The 14,262-nt window shown below is 43.4% G+C and overlaps 1 protein-coding gene across 1 annotated transcript in view; it reads right to left on the bottom strand.

Moving 5' to 3' along the window:
* The window catches only part of CHRM4 (cholinergic receptor muscarinic 4), a 62,159-nt gene extending 48,105 nt beyond the window's left edge, over positions 1-14,054 (bottom strand). The window contains exon 1 of the mRNA XM_020798829.3: positions 13,885-14,054. Within this exon, the coding sequence (XP_020654488.1) occupies positions 13,885-13,927 (43 nt within the window). The 5' untranslated portion in view covers positions 13,928-14,054. The remainder of the gene's footprint in view (positions 1-13,884) is intronic.
* Positions 14,055-14,262: the final 208 nt, after the last annotated feature.

Consider the following 14,262-nt stretch of genomic DNA (forward strand, 5'->3'; position numbering starts at 1 on the left):
TGCATTTCAATGGGCTTTTTTATTTCACTTTACGACGTTTTCACTCTACATCGATTTCGCTGGAACTAATTAACGTTGTTAAGCAAGGCACCACTGATTGCCTATTTATTTACCAGTCACAGAAACTGTGTTTAGCTGAAACATATTTGAAGATAGTAGGCTTCTGTTTATGAAGACTGCTATGCCTTCTAGCTTGATGTGCATTAAAGGTCTATGGTTGCTGTTGGAAAAATGCTAGAAATTTTAGCCTATATTGGTTTCCAGCCCACGACCAGGAAGGTGATGGATGTGCTTTAAGGGTATGTTTCACCCTGTGGCACTCGATTAAAAAGTTACTCTTTTTTTGACAGAGCTTGGATATGGTTTTCAAGTCAATGATATTCCATCAGATTTCAAGGCCATATAACTGGAGACATTGTGGGGGGGGGGGATGATCCTGCATGGGGTCACTAAGTGAGGGAGTGATAGGGGAGTATTTTTCCCCTAGGCTTTGTGCTGCTGCTCCTGTTGCTACTGGTGCTGCTGCTCCTGTTGCTACTGGTGCTGCTGCTGCCAAGGCTTGTGCAATAAGAAACCTCGTGGGTTGTCATTCTGGTGCTCCACTCCATGCCTTGGTCCTAGTAGCATGATCGCTCCAATGTGAGTAGGTCAAATAGCAGAGGAGGTCCATGGAGACAAGTCAGTGGGTGCTTGTCCTTCAGCCTATAGTACCATTTGGAGCAACATACAAAACGCTCCAAGCTGAGTTGGTGAGGCCTAGCGCCAGTGGAGATTGGGTAGAAATTGGTGCCTAGAGTTTGAATCCAGCTCTTATACAGAAATCAGTCTATTCTGGTGCTTCTCACCCTAAGATTTGTTTTCCCACCTGGAGACCCAGAGAACTGTAGTGTGTCAGCTGGTGCTCTGCCCTCCCCCAATAACCTTACTTGGAAAGCTTTGTCTTTTTTAAAAAAACGAAAGCTCCCAGAATCCCTCAGCAAGTAGACTTTTTGGCAGTGGTGGTGAGGAATTTGAACAGTAGTAGTTCCAAAAAGAAATTTCCCAAGCTCCATTTTTTTTAATCATTTGCCAGGAGGACAGACTATAAGTCACACTTCCCATACGGAAAGCGCAAAGCTTGGTCCTTTCCATTTCAAGTGAAAAGGGCTAGCGAAGTGTCACTGCCTGAGATGTTGTGTAGTCATCATATTGGACTAGATGGCCAATGATTAGACTTGGCACTCAGTGACTTCATATAATGTCTTACCAACATCTGAATATCTTGGGTACCATGGTATGCGCGCACACATTGCCAGTTGGTTAGATTGCCCTAGCGGCTCTCACACACCCAAATTATCAAAAGCAAAAGTAAATCTTATACAGTGGTGCCTCGCTTGATGAGGATAATTCATTCCGTTGAAATCGCTGTTAAGCGAAATCCTCATCAAGCGAAACGAAAAAGCCCATTGAAATGCATTGAAAACCGGTTCAATGCGTTCCAGTGGGCTAAATACCTCAGCGTCCAGTGAAGATCCTCCCTAGGGACCTGCAAAGCCAGGAATCCATCCTAAAGCACAGTGGGGAGCCATTTTGCACAGCGGGTGGCCATTTTAGAGCTGCCAATCAGCTGTTTTAGAATCATCATCTAGTGAAAAATCGGTTCCCAAAGCAGGGAACCGATCGTCATTAAGCAAAATTTCCCTATCTAAACATCGTTTTGCGATCACTATTGCAATCAGAAAAACCTCATCGTAAAGCAGATTTGTCATTTAATGAGGTAATAGTTAAGCGAGACACCACTGTATGTGTCTTAACCTTCCTCCTATCCCTCACAATTGGTGAAGGACTGCGCCCTTCCTTCGGATTGGGAGCATGCCACAGTCAAAGTCCTATCCCTTTACCAGACATTCCAAATCCGTTTTCCCCTCCTTCTTTCATCAGCTGTTTATTAGGATAGAGGAAGTGGGAACCAGTCACTGACACTAAGGGCTAACAATGCAAATAACATCACAACTAGTTTCACCTCAGATAGCAACTCAGACATCTAGGGAAAAATCAAGGACTTCTTGACATCAAATGCTAACTTAGCAACATCTGCCACCAGACCAAAAATGCTATAGCTCAATGGGTCTAATTACCAGGCTATGCTTCAGAGCCTAGACATTTAAGAATATTTATTGATTTTTGAGCTTGTGCATGCTTAATCAGAAATATGTCCTGTGGACAGAAGTAAGGCTTATTCTGCAAAAGTCTGCTTAAAATGCTGCTGTAATAATATGAGGTCTCAAACTACCAAGATCTCTATCTCGTTTCATGCTATCAAGCAGACAGTGCTATAGCTGGAGCACAGGTGTATCTCCTGTGTCTCCAGGTGGCCCAATGCACTCTGCCCAAGTCATGCCCATTTCCAACAGATGCGGAAATGTAACCTGACAGTTTAGTCAATGGGCAAATGTCAAGGCATTGCTTTGTGTGGCTTTTCTCTAGAACAGGCCAATAATCTGTTTCCATGCTTCCTTTATCTTTAATAAGAGATAAGAAATTCAACAAAGTAGGATCTAGTTAACCTTTGAGAGATAAAGTTCTTGCAGGAAATTAACTGCAAGAATAGCTTAGAGGCAAATACTGTGTGAATGAACCTGATGACTAGATAGATAGATAGATAGATAGATAGATAGATAGATAGATAGATAGATAGATAGATAGATAGATAGATAGATAGATAGATAGATAGATAGATAGATAGATAGATAGATAGATAGATAGATAGATAGATAGATAGATAGATAGATAGATAGATAGATAGATAGATAGATAGATAGAGTGGGGTCTCGACTTACGAACTTAATCCGTATTGGAAGGCAGTTCTCAGGTTGAAAAGTTCTTAAGTCGAATCTGCATTTCCCATAGGAATGCATCGAAAACCATTTAATCCGTATCTGCTCTTTTCGTCCATAGAAACTAATGGGAAGCTGCTATTCCGCCTTCTGCCACTAGAGGGGGATATTTTTTTTCCTTTTAACCTAAGATGACTTAGCTTTAAAAAAAGGGAAAAAAAAGAGTTCGTAACTCGAATCTAAGTTCGTAAGTCGAGTCCATATATTCCTATGAGAGCGGTTCGTAAGTCGAAACGTTCGTATGTCGAGCCGTTCGTAAGTCGAGACCCCACTGTAGATAAACACAACCAGTTAACCTTAGGAGGTTACCATTATGGCTATGATTCCCATAATAATTGGATATGCTAGCTAGGCTGGATGAGAGTTGTAGTTCAAAATATTTAGTTTAAGGGCTAAGGATGGCTTGCAAGGTAGCATGTCTTCACAGTAGGGGCCAATATACAGTTTGGGTGAATCACTAATCATTGAGTTTTATGGTACATTCTCCAATGTAAAACCTCTCAGTCCTGCTATTTTTGGGTCTAGTCTTGCTTTTCCTGTTGTAAAACTGGAAATGGTGACAAAACAATAAATCTCAAGATTCTTGAGGATTTTGGAAAGGAAGGTGGTTAATTATGCTGTTGAGTACCTTCAGTTCATAATTATTGTTAGGTAAAGGTTCCGTGGTCATGTGGCCAGTGCAACTAGACACGGAACACCGTTACCTTCCCATCGAGGTGGTACCAATTTATCTACTCACATTTTTACATGCTTTCGAACTGCTAGGTTGGCAGGAGCTGGAACAAGTGACAGGAGCTCACTCTGTCCTGTGGATTCAAACTTACGACTGCTGGTCTTCTGACCTTGCAGCACAGAGGCTTCTGCGGTTTAACATGCAGTGCCACCACGTCCCTTTACAAAAAGTCAATTCATACTCCAAAATATTAAAGCTACAATTGCTTCCTGATTATGTTGATTGCAGTAGCAACGCAGCTGATGGGCCCCAGCGAGGACTGGCACACACAGTTGCATACACATTGCAAGCAGATATACACAGAGAATGTGAGACATCTTCAAGAGAACCTCTGCCTAGCAAGAATATCTCGTCAGCCTTCTAGTTTCTACACAATCTGTAGGACAAAAAGCTTGGCTGCTCCACCAAGACACAGCTGTCAGGCACAGCTCTGCCGCCAAACAGCTGATTCAAAAACAACAGAAATTTCTTCCTGCTTTCCTCCCCCATAAATTCAAAGGGAGTAATTACATGACAGTGGATGAGGTGCTGCTATTATCAATGTTGCTGGTAACTAGGGAGTCAAAAACAGAAGGCCATTCGCCTTCTCCTTTGCCATCAAAAAGCCTCTTAATTGAAGTCAAAGTTCTCTAAGGCTCAATGCTATGTTTCAAATATCACAATTATGTTCCAGAACATGTTAATCAATGTTAGAGGCAACCAAAACTTGGAAAAGTTACTTGGGGGAGGGGGCATATTCCAGGATATCCCCAGGCGGCACGGCTACTGTTTTCTGTGGAACTGACTGAAGACATAAGCTTTCTGAGGCACAGCAGCAAATGGCACCCTGCTTCTCAGCCATCCAAGGTGCATAGTACTCAAAAGACAGCCAAGCTGCCTTGGTACCTGAGGAACAGAACCTCACAAGCATCTCCTGTAGACAGTAAAAAGTGCAATCATATAGGTAAGTAACTAAACGTCTGCTGACCTTTTATGGCATGCAAAATGAGACTGGCCACCTCACTCCGCATAATGTCACGTTGTCATTCATTGATGGGGAATCAAGTGCCTTAAAATGTTATGGGAATTTTGCAGAAGTGTTTTCAGGCAGGGTGTCCACATGTTCTACTTCCAGAGTGCAGTACTTCCTCTGAAGGCACCCTCTGTTTCAGTGCTAGGTAACCTGTGGCACCAGATGCTGTTCCCATTAGCCTTAGTCAACTTGGTCAATGTTGAGCTGTGATGGGAGGGGTAGTTTAGTAAGATCTGGAGGAACGAATTTTCCCAACATCTACTCTCTTTGAAAGGTTGTTCTGTATAACAAGAAGGCAGATCCAAACTCCTGAAGTTACTCCTCTGTAGTTAGCAGCTAGAGAGCAGATTTGTATTCGTGAAGGCTGTTGTGGGTTTTTTGGGCTCTTTGGCCATGTTCTGAAGGTTGTTCTTCTTAACGTTTCGCCAGTCTCTGTGGCCGGCATCTTCAGGGGACAGCACTCTGTGCTCTGGTGTAGTTTGCTTGGGAGTTGAGTATTTATGGCTGTGAGATGGGCTTTTGTCCTTTTCAGGAGATGGGTGATTAGTGTGTCTTGTTGTGGGTGTACTGTTGTGTATAGGACAAGATATTATCTGTCACTGTGATTGATGGGTATCATTAACTGGTCTTTTGTGTGTAGTGATCCCCGGTCCTTGTGGCTGGGTAGAGGGCAGCCTCTGGCTGGAGAGCAGATTCTTTGAGAGATAGTATGCATTTCTGATTAATTCAGAGTAAGCTTTACTCAGATGGTGTCTTCCTTCCAGATATCAATAACCTATATTTATTGTGAACTTAACACTTCTGTTATGTGATCCAGATAAATGAAAAACATATACTTTTTAAAAAATTCACATGCTGGCCACCAGCACTTAAAGAATGTGTGAAGACATATATGAGTGTCATGTGCAGATGGTGCCTCTGAATGCATTTGTGTGAAGACTGAGATCCTTTGCCTGTTGCTAAAATGTTTTCTATAGTACTTTGCCACAGACAAACAAATCATGTACAAAGGAGATGCAGACTAGGGTAACTGAGATACAATGTTGTTGACAACCTTCCTATGGCTTCACAATCCACAAACCACCATCACCACCAGTGTCAGTTGCAGTCCTTCCAATTTGGCACTAAAGCCTGTCTGTGAAAATAGAAAGGGATATCTGTCATGCATTTCCTGGTCCAAACGTCATGGGCAAGAGCCAGACCATAATGTGAAAAATGAGGGGTTTACTCACGAGATCAGTTAGTAGACTCCTGTATTCAGAACATATGCAGAGGAGCAAATATAAAGACACAGCCTGAGAAACAACATGAACAGAAACAACATGAAGGTTCAGGGAGCCATCCAGCCAAATCCATCCTTAGCACTAAGTATTCAATACAGGATGAGGATAACAAATGGCTATGGCTGGACTTGCAAGTAATTAATGCATGGACTAATTAGATATGCTACAGCATGGTATTTCAGCCAGCATTTCAGGACGTGACCTATGCAGAAGAGAAGTCAAAATGTGCTTCAAAACACTGGGGTGGTGTTTTTTTTTTAAGTGTCTGTTGAAGGAAACTCCTTAGAAAGCACATAAGTTTTAGTTATTTATTATGCCAATGCAGTCGAGACTGGAAGCACTGCTTACTTAATAACTTTTCAATATGAAAACAAATGCCTGTATAATTTAGGGGAGTAGAATTTGTGACCCAGCAAGCTGTATGCCACCTGCTAGCTGTCTGTTACAGCCTGTTAGGTGTTTCAGTCTCCCTTCTGTTGTTACAATTCCATGTAGCTAATAAAAGCAAAGGATTTTTCTGACCTTTTGTGGGTTTCCATACATGATTAGTGAACAGAATCTGGCATGGTGGCCCCCAAATGCGCAGGGCTGACAAAATTGTTGGGGAACATTGCAGTCGGACCTTGAGAGTCATAAGTCACAGAAATGCCCCGTAGCGGTTTCTGGATTTTGTTCGTGAATTCACAAAGGGAGGCAAGGTTGGGTTTGGTGCAGACATTTTTTATGGATTAACATAGCAGTCTTTACAATCATCTCATTTCAACAACTAGAAAATGAGCTGAGTTACCTGGACAACCCCAGGAACAACCCTAAAGAAGTAGACAGAAGGGACTATATGGGTTTATTTATTTTTGCTAAGACAGATGTTGCATCATTTTTTGAGAAGCAAATCTGTCTGTTGCAATCCCGTTAAAACAGACTGAGGCACTGGATGGGTGGTGGAGGAATTGAAACAGCTGGCAGAATGGCAGCAAAATGCCTTTGGGATGTCATACACAAGCACCATGATCCTGTGCCACCCCTGCTCCAATAATGCCTATTGGGAATGATTGCTTTGCATGGCACTGACAGGCTACATCTGGTTGCTGCAATTGCAGTAACACTGACTCAGCCCACCTATGGCCACACAGTGCTCCGGAGGTGCTGACATGCTACAACCCTACAGACTTGCAGCATTGTTCCAAAATAACTGACATTGCTCCCCCCCACAAACTGCTCGGCCATTTCATCCAAAACGTGCAATCTGAGCACTGAATAATGGTTCAGTTTGTTTGATATAGAATTTATTCTATCACACTAACTGTGCCTCTTACTACAGCTCCATGCCTGCATTGCTCACCTGCCAGGTAGCTAGTACCCCGACTCCAGAAATCTTAAGGGGTGCTTTTGGAAGACATACTAGGACAACTCAGTGTACAGTGGGAAAATATTGGCTAAAACGTAAAAATGGGCGGAAACTACAGGAAGCCAGATTTAGGCTGAATATCAGGAAAAGCTTCTTAACTGTTAGAGCAGTATGACAGTGGGACCAATTACCTCGAGAGATGGTGAGCATTCCAATGCTGGAAGCATTCAAGAAAAAAATTGGACAACTCTCTGTCAGATCTGCTTTGATTTGGATTTCTGCATTGAGCTGGGGTTTGGACTCAATGGCCTTATAAGCCTCTTCCAACTCAATTATTCTGTGATTCTACGAAGTCCTACTGTTTAGAGTAATAAGTCACAACTAGAAGAGGCCCAGTGAATCAATCGGTGGAACTTATGGAAGTGTTGACTCAACAAATCTCCACTGATTCAATGGGCCTACTCTAGTTATGACTTGCTATGGTAAGCAAAAAGATTTCAGCCATTGTGACATTATATAAACGAAGTCTGACAATAACCCCCCCCTTTTCCATTCTAAAGCAAGAAACAGCCTAAATCTAGAAACTAGCCTTCCCTGTGCATGAAAAGTGGGGACACATTTTAATTCCATCTTCTTACCCTAAAACACAATGCAGAAAATTCAGGGCCTAAGCAACTATGACCTGAAACACATCTGGAAAAGAGTGCTTACCCTGGGAAGCCAGAAGAGAAGAATCTATTGCATGATTGCTTCTCTTTATCCAACTGACTTTTGCTGTTTCAAACAAAACTAGCAATAGCAAGCACCCTTTGTTAAATCTGTGGAAATAGCTCATAAAATATCTCTAGGTAATAATATTACTGATGTGCCGCTAGGCTTTGAACCCAGTATTGCAAGGAAACAAACCAAAAGTGAAAAGTAGCCTGTTTTATTTTTCTCAAGTGAGAAATAAAGTGAAGTTTTATATGACCCTCATCAGATATCTTCAATGAACAAAGTAATGGAACCTAGCAGGCAGCAAGTTTTAGCATGAAAACATCGCCTTTTCTGCAACACCCCTAGTAACTGCATCACATCAATGATTCATCATTTTAATACAGATTAAAAATAAATTACACTGAAAAAAATCACACTCATCCATTAAGGTCAGTTTAAGTCTAAACCAAGATAACCTATTTAAGAGTATTGTATTAGCCCACATTCACAGAGCCAGTCTCCACTGTAGTAACTGTGTCCCGTCTTTCAACCCTGCCTAGATTTTACAGTATATTCCTTCAGGATCAGATCATAGTTGTCTGTATCATCTGTCAGTTTCTCTAGATGGGGTGAGTGACAAATCTGACAACCAAAATCAAAGCCCAGGGCAGTTTTCTTAGAGAAATCAATTCCTTCATGTGGTAAGTGCTTCTGCTCAATAACCAGGCCTCTGAATACCTCCTAAATCTTACACCCAGACATTAAAAGATTGAATGTTGTGGCCTCAGTTTGTATGTAGCTCAGAATCCACATATCTGACAGATGGACACCTTTCTTCTTAAACAACAAGAACAACAAACACGATGGCACTTCAGACTAACATATTTCTTATGGCATAAGTTTTCATGAACCAGAATCCATTTCATCAGATGCATGAAACATCTTCTGAATTACTTATCACCCAGCATAGCACTTCATGTGTATGTTGTTCTTGTTGTGACAGATTAACAAGGTTATCCCTCTAGAAATCCAGACACCACTTGAGGATATTCATCTCTCTCATATTTTGTATGCCTGTCTGTCTGTCACTTGCCCTGTTCGTCTGTCTATCAGTCAATCTCTCTCCCCACCACCACCCAAAATGGAAATAGTAAGCCCAGTTCTGCTGCTAAGCTGAGTTTTCCATTCTGTTTTAGACTTCCCAGTTAGATCCAAACTAAAAGTAAGACAATCCGTTTCTCGATGGAGCAATACTATGTACTTAGACAATTGTGTCTTTTTCCATAGAATTAGATATGATCAGGTTAGATATAAGATTGCCTTCTTTGTCAACAGGCCTTTCACTGATGGTGCATAAGTTTTAGAAAGTGCAGAGTTCACATGTCCCATCTGTTTGAGACAGAGATTTTTCTGAAAGCAGGAGTGGTTTTCCTGTAAAAGGAGCTTCCTCTTTGTTCTTGAAATGATCATTGTCTCTCTCTGTGTGTGTGCATGCATGTACAGTACACAAACATGGGGAGAGGAGATATATGCTGGTTGAATAATGACCAAGAACCATGAAAATAAAATTCTGCAAGCTGGTCTGTTTATTAGAAATTTTTCAACAGCTAACTATGATGGACAGGTTTTTCAAATGGTAAACTGTGATGGCTAAACCAATTTAAAATCAAAATAAGCTATACAGAGATGCCCTATGGGTTACACGGCTGTTTAAGAGCCAGAAGGCAGAAATAAATTATCGCCTTGGGTATCTTTTCGGCTGCAGCATTTTTAGCATGCTGAAGTTGACTTTTTAATCAGATTTGAATTTTCTGAACTAACCTTGAAAATGGTCCCATATGCTTAAACTTAAGAGACATCTCCACAACACATTCTGGCTCAATCTATTATTTCAGATTGTATTGTTAGCATGAAAGCAAAACAAAGCTGCCACCATCAACCCCCAACATATACCAAATAAACAGCACTGAAACAAAAAGTTTGATGTATGGAAACCTACTGGAAAAACTGGAATTATCTATGTCATTTTTTTAAAAATGCAGTGTTTGAAAAATCTCCAAACCTGAATTATTTCTAGTGAGTTAAAAATTCCATTTGTCTTTAATTGGCCTAAATTAGCTCACATAAAGATCTTCAACATCACAAGAACATTTATTTTTACATGCAAATGGCATTTGGTTAATATTTTTCCTTTCCAACACTAATGTGGGTGTGGTAAGGAGAGATACCAGATGTTTTTATTTCACTTTATTTGTGTGCAGGCGACCCTATCTAACCTAATCAGATTTCAACTCATGAACTGTTCAACTTCCACCAATGACGTTCATCATAACCAACACTGTTTGCTTTCTTACTGACTTCTGAGAATAAGGATGTTTATTTGAAATATGGCCGCTGAAGTGTAGACACTTTGGTGCTGTAAAAAGACGTCTCCTTAAAACAAAAAACAAAACAAAACAAAACACTGAGAGCCAGGTGTTTGCTCTGATGCCAGAATGCCAAGAGGCTCCTACTCTCATGTCACTAAATTCAACACTTTCATAATGGGCTGCCGTCAAAATGAACAATGTGAGCATTACACCAAATTAGGCCATTGTTTAAACAGGACCGCAGTGAGAGGACCGTGATGGTTAGAACATCATGTTATATTTCTGTTCTGCTTATTTACCCAAGACTGCTCTGAGTCATTTTACACCCGCCAATGTATACAGCGACAGAAAGAAAGGGCTTCTGGGCAACACCACAGCGATGGGTTAAATCAAAAGGTACACAAGGATAAAATGAATGGCTAGGGTTTTGAGATAAGGAATCAGTGCAGGGATGGCAAAATCCTTAAAAAGAAATCTAATTCTAGATTCCACAGGAGTAAAGGTAGGCTGAAAAGAAAGAGAAGAATGTAAAGGAGGCGGGGTTGAGGTGGAGGTGATCCACCTTGGTCTTTCACTTCTCTATTGGACTCAAGAGGAATTCACCTCTATGTAGATGTGTGCACGACTGCATTGCCACCAATGCAGGTCCCGTTGCACAGAGATATGTGTCTAGAACTGCTGTGAAAACTACTATTTATATGTCAGCCTGAGGAGCTTGGAATCTCAACTTTTTAGCTCTGAAATGGAGAGAGCTGGCTATTGGGGTGGGCAAGCTGGGCAGTTGCCAAGATTGCCAAGAGGAACAGGTTGCTGTGTGGAGCTGAAGGGGACACCTTGCAAAGCCGAAGGGGGCATCAGGCTGAACTCTGAACCTGTGCTTTTGACTGTGTTGCATGCAGGGAATAAGAGAAGCAAAAAGCAAGTGTCTGCAACTGTTTTTCCAAGGTTCTACAGGTTGTCTGAGTGTCAGCTACAAAAATGATCTTCCTTCAGTTAGTCTTCTCATAAATTTCTATTTCAATTTCTAGTTTGACATTGTTTGACTTAAGTTAAAAAAAGCCACCAACTTTTCACGAACATGCATGGCTTCTTTTAGGGGACAATAACACGGTAGTCAAAATAATACCTGCCTCACCTGCCATAACCTCTCTAGATGGCCACACAATCTAAGTAGGAGGGGCCCCCCAAAGACCAAGGGTCATCACAGGGTCATGCCTGGGTGTAGAATAGTGGCAGGACTATGCAGTCAGTGGAGCACTTCCCCATCTTCTAAATACTCCTGTAAATCCAACAAGAAACTGCAGTTATTCTGCATGAGTGGAACTTATTCTGGTATAAGTTTACTGTTACTTCCCTGTAGAAAAATCATATATGTAGCAACAATGTATAATTAGTACACATACAGATCATTGGAATAGCAGTAGTTCCTAACAGGACAAAATATGCTATATAATGTACTAAAACTGTCCTTAATTGATTTGAATTATTTTTTGCCAACTTTTTTCTTGCCTCTGCCATGCTCACCCTCTCACAATTAACCTCATTTCTTCCTTTCCTCCATACAGTACGTCCTTCCTCCACTGTTGAAATTAAGATTGTAGTCTTCTTGGGGCAGCATCCACAATTTGCACACAAATTCCTAATCAGTATCATGTAAATGGATGACTGCTATAAGAGTGAAAAAAAAGTAATTTCTGTCTCCTACTGAAGTCACAGGGCTGGATCCAGAATCTTCCTCTGACAGAACGGCTACATGCAGGGAAGTCTCCTTTTGTCAGCAATGTTGCACATTGCCTGAATCTGAATCTGTCCCATTGTTAGCAACTGAGGGCATAACCTTGTTCATATCTCGTGATCTTACTGTGAATTCAGAAGGATTTGTGTGTGAAAAAATGATGAGAATCAACTAAACTTCATTAAATGAGCCTCAGTGAACTTTGCCTGTGTGTTCTTTACCAACAGCTGCTCCTTTTCTCAGTCCTGCGTTTTAGTTATGTACGTTGGCTGAGGCAAAGTTGACCTCCCCAAGGTTCTCTCAAAAGCAACACACTGAAGGTGCAAGGGGACAGCAGCATCTACTCCTGTTCTCCTAGTTAGTAGCTCCGGGAGCCCTGCTTTTGTCAAAAAGGATGATCCATATTTACATAATCCCAAATTCTGTTCCTGGAATGCTACAACTAGAATCAAGGAATCCAATTCTGAAGTCACTTTAATCCTCAGGTAATTTCCATATTCAGACACTTTGTTGCCAGGAGAGTTGTCTCCGGAAAGCTTTCCCACAGAAACAGGGCTTTGCTCATCTCTGTCTTTCTGTCTGTCTTTCTCATTATTTTGAAAGCTTGGGAAACTCCAGATCTGCTGTGAGGCACTGGGGTGATGAGGGAGGGGGAGATGAGTGGAAAGAGGGCCCTATAACTGTCCTGGTGTTGACCCGAACGCTGGCAAGATTGTATTGGATAATGAAGGTATTTCCACCTTACTGTAGTCAGAGCCTGCAAGACAGCTATGCCCCCTTACAGGAATGGGAGAGCAGGCCTAGCAAATATTTATAGGGCCAAACTCTTGACAGTGGGAACATGTGGCCAGTCATGGTTCAAACCCAACTCCTGACGCCTTCCTTCCCCGTCTCTGAGACTTGATTGTGGCATGACTGTTTCTGTGAGTGAAGACAACCCTGTGGGGTGTGGGGATGGCAATCAGAGTTCTTGGAGCCGACATCCATCAGCTATCCTGATGCTGGATGGTAAAGGGGAAGACTTGGGGCGGAGGGCAAGGGCCGCCGGTGCCTCAGAGGGTGCTCCTCCTCATCAAAGATGTCTTGCATTCGTTTGTCAAGGACGCCCCCACAGCAGACATTGGCTGTGCAGGGCAGAGACAGATGAAGAGCAAAAGACGGCAAGACGGTGCCAGGAGGCCACTGTAGACACAGCCTGGGCAGGTGCGGGGACGGGGAGGGGTGACTAGCATTAAAGAAAGGAGATTCCCCCTCTTACCCCACCCCAACGCTCCTGGGCTTCAAGCTCAGACGGGGAAGCAAACAATCCCGTGCCCCGCCGGCAATCCCCTGTTGGAGGTCATTTCCACCCCACCCCACCCCTCGCCCTCCACGTCCAGTGTGATGTATTTTTTTTTCTTTGCTTCTCCCTAGATGCCACGTGACCCCTCCCTCCCTTTGCCCCTGACCCCTGGCATTTTCCCCCAAGTGGTACCCCCGAAGGGCCTTTCTCGGGAGCAAAGGTCGCCCGTCAACCATCCCATCTCGACACACACACACACACACACACACACGCCTTCAGCGCTCAGGAGAATCTCTCGTCACGGAAAAGGCAGAAAGGAAAGAATCCGCTTGATCCAGACGGATCCGTTTCCTCGCCGTCTCCGAAGCGGTCTTTTTCACTTTCCCGCCCCCGGGCGACAGAAGTCGGGTCGGGATCAGGCCAAACAAAGCCTGCGGGGGGGGGAGGGGATGAAAGGAAGCATTCTTGCAAGCTGGGTTTGGGGTGGGGGAAAGGGGGGGGGAAAGGCTCCTGCAGTTGCGCCGAGCGTCCGTTCTCGGCGGACGAAACTTACCAGCCATGCCCCAGCGCTTGTCGGTGGCGTTCTCGAAGCCCATGTTCCCCCGCACTTGGGCAGCGGCAGGCGCCGATCAGCGGCGGCTACGGCGGCGGCGTCTTTGCCCTCCGGGATCCGCTCGGCGGGACATCCTCCGGAGCATCTCCCCGCCCTCCAAACTCCGCGCTGGCCACCTGGGGCTGGGAAGGAGTTCGGGCAAGGACTGGCCACCGCTCCGGCAGGGGGGGGGAGGGACCGCGCGCGCCCAAGGCTGCCTTCCTCCCCCTCCTCCTCCTCTTCCTCCTCCCCAGATGTGCTTCCCGCTCCGACTAACTGGCGCGCTCGCACTTTTCTTCCCAATGCAAGAAAAAGCAGCTCGGCAGCTCAGGAAGATTA

Source organism: Pogona vitticeps, chromosome 1 (genome assembly GCF_051106095.1).
Source record: "Pogona vitticeps strain Pit_001003342236 chromosome 1, PviZW2.1, whole genome shotgun sequence".
Classification (NCBI taxonomy): domain Eukaryota; kingdom Metazoa; phylum Chordata; class Lepidosauria; order Squamata; family Agamidae; genus Pogona; species Pogona vitticeps.